The following is a 3,040-nucleotide window of genomic DNA, read 5'->3' on the forward strand; positions in this document are numbered from 1 at the left end:
AAGTAATTATCTCACCTGGTCAAATTACCGTTTTGCACGCATTTTTTAATTACCTGTAAATTCAAATGTGTGCAAAAAAGGGAACAAACCGTTTAAATGCCACCTATAAGTACATATAATCCAACGTTTAAGCTATTTATAAGCACCCATTATGGACTTAAGCTCAATGATGGCGTATTAACGAGTAAAATATAGTTAAAGGGTTATTGCTGGTGATGTAAATGATTTTTTAAATCAACCACAACTATTAAACCTAGTTAAGACGTCTTTATGCAATCTTAAAGGAATTGTGTCAATTTGTTTGTGAAACGTTTTTGACAGAGATACATTTGATAATTGTAAATTATAATATCAATTCACGAAAATGAATTGAAACCCTGAAGTACACTTCTACTCATCATTTTTCAATGCATAGAATATTAATTAAAACATGCAGTCTTACAAATAATAGGGATTGCTATAAGTTTGTAGTTTTTATTATGAATACCAATAACAACAACAAGTTTTATTTAAATATTTATATTGTCAAGAAAATAATTTACATTTCATGTTGCATCGAATGTGATAAAAATTGGATCAGTTTATCCTAAAACCAGAAAAGTAAGACCAGTGATCACCATACACGTATTGACCAAAATTTAAATGAACTCTGATCCATACTTTCTCTTTTGATTTCAACTTGATATTAACTGTGGAGGAACTTGCTAGGTACAAACCACTCTTAACTATTTTCCCATCGGCGTAATTTCGGGCGACCATTTTACCATCTTTGACAATCTCTGTGTGAAAAGCTTTTCCTGAAAGAACTAACACATTCCAGCTGAAGGAGTATAGCCCGTCCTCCGGGGCTGTAAATTTTCCTGTTGTAGCATCATAACCCGAACCTTCATTTAGAGTCACCTTTTCAAATATTACCGGCTTTTGTACCCCAAGACTTGTGATACTCTTGATGAGCACAGCTTGAAATGCAATACCTGAAAACCAGGAAGCATTGCATATTTTATGTATTTTCAGAAACTTCATATATGAAACATTTTTCGCTTTACCAATTAGTCTTTCATTTTGTCTTGAGGAAAAAGACTTTGATATCAGTTACAAACCTTTGCTTTGACATGTTCTATCTCTATATCCAAGTCCACTACAGATCGCCTTATAATCGCTGTATTTTGTCACAATCTGCTGAGGTGTCTCTGGTATGACAGTTGTGAGGAAGTGACTCAGAAACAGCAAAAATAGAGGGAAGCTAAATCAAAGAAAATTTTAAACTGCACAATATTTTAATGATACAATGGCCAATTCGTAATTTGCGAATCGCATCTTTCTAATAAATAGCAATTCTTGACGTTTTGTCTATGAAAAATGGAACCTTTACATTTGTAAATGACATTAAATTGATAGCTCGAAATTTTTCTTAAGAAACATACTTTTACCTGCACATTATTAATCCTATGGGAGCAAGTAAAGAAGTATACTACTGAATATGTTCTTGAAGATGCTTTCTTGCTCTCTTTACATTGAAGATGATATGCTTTTATAGCTGCTGCAGACATCATTAAAACAATATATGATATTAAGTTCTTGCAGTAAGATGGCACGGCATATTGATTTTATACAACAGATGTAATTGACAGTTTTGGTATACTGAAAAAGAAGTACTCTAAGCAAATAAACACTCACATTTAAAATCTACAAAGACATTTCACTTGCACTTTCACACATTGATGATACCTAACATAAACCTTACCAAAATGAGTCGAAAAGAAATTGCACTTAATATCAACATTATTCAAAGAAAACTGGAGGGAAATTATTTCACAAGAAAAGGATAAGCAGTTATCAATAGGTAAGATTTTATTTCGTATCAAGTAGCTCGGTTATACAAATACTCATTTTAATATCTTTATTTTTGCTCATAAGCATGGCAATTTTGCTTTTAAAAAACTATTTCCAAGTTTGTTTATTATATAAAATTAAAAATCCAAATTATCTTCAAAACATGATACAAAGATGGGTAAAAACAAAAAACAAAAAAATAAAATGCGGGAAAGATTTTTTTTCCATAAATCATTAAATTTTGCGTAAGAATTTTGTTCTGTTCTGTTTTTTGTTTGTTTGTTTGGTTGGTTGTTTTGTCTGAAAAGCTCCGAGTGCTAATATTCTTTACTTTGATTTTTATCGCATTAATATAAAATATCCTTAGATAAATAAAATAGATTAAAGGAAACATTTCCTTTTTTGGGGAGGGGTATTTTTCTATTAAATTTTTGGTTGTTCTTTATTCTTCAAGATACCATTTATAAATTCATTTAAGAATGTTCCATGAACATGATTAAATGTTTAAATTATATTGTAAATATCAGTCAACTGTTTGATTGAAATCTGTTAGAACAGAGATGGTGCTGAAATCCTCCCCGTGAGGTTTCTTTGTGGTATCAGACACTGGGTCATCTTTAGTACACAGGTGCGATCTGTTAAAACAATCACAGCATTTATTATCGGAGAGTAAACAGGAGCAATAGATAATCCTTTTCTGGTCATTTTTAAGTCATCACTTACCTTTAGTTAGATACAATCCAGTCATCTAGGGGTCCACACACCATTCGTTACTACTGCTCATGTAGACGTTGACAAAATATATAGGAGAATGCTTAGCGCGAAGGCTAAGGCGTTTAGCATAGACAGTCTCTTGGCTGTAGGGCCTAGTTTTGCTAGAGAAACAAGCGTGGAATCTGACAACCGCGTCCACGATCTCGGAATTTGTCACCAAGAACATCCAACCAAAAAACACATCAGCAAGTGTTTCCATCCGGCATTGCAGACCATTACAGGTAGCTAGAGAATTTCTTTACCTGTTTTTTCATTTATGTACTGCTTAAATTTTTCTACTCATTTAATTTACATGTAAATTTTTTTTTTATTTTTGTCACAGCCGGTATGTTTAACACATCAAGGAAATTTAATAATTATTGAGACATATTTTTCTTGATACAAAAGAAACCTTTTTGCTTTCATGCTTTTATAAAACAAACAAACATTCAAG

The 3,040-nt window shown here is 31.9% G+C and overlaps 1 protein-coding gene across 1 annotated transcript; it reads right to left on the bottom strand.

The window, feature by feature from the left end:
* Positions 1–532: 532 nt before the first annotated feature.
* Positions 533–2,806, bottom strand: LOC134254445 (uncharacterized). Its single transcript, XM_062736960.1, has 3 exons — positions 2,598–2,806; positions 1,101–1,243; positions 533–974 (listed from the first exon to the last, which is right to left on the bottom strand). The coding sequence occupies exons 1-3, from the start codon at positions 2,804–2,806 to the stop codon at positions 577–579; spliced, it is 750 nt and encodes a 249-aa protein (XP_062592944.1). The 3' UTR covers positions 533–576.
* Between the last annotated feature and the right edge of the window lie 234 nt (positions 2,807–3,040).

This window comes from Saccostrea cucullata, unplaced genomic scaffold, assembly GCF_032062105.1.
Source record: "Saccostrea cucullata isolate Sc308-1 unplaced genomic scaffold, CSIRO_AGI_Scuc_v1 ctg18417, whole genome shotgun sequence".
Taxonomy (NCBI): Eukaryota; Metazoa; Mollusca; class Bivalvia; order Ostreida; family Ostreidae; genus Saccostrea; species Saccostrea cuccullata.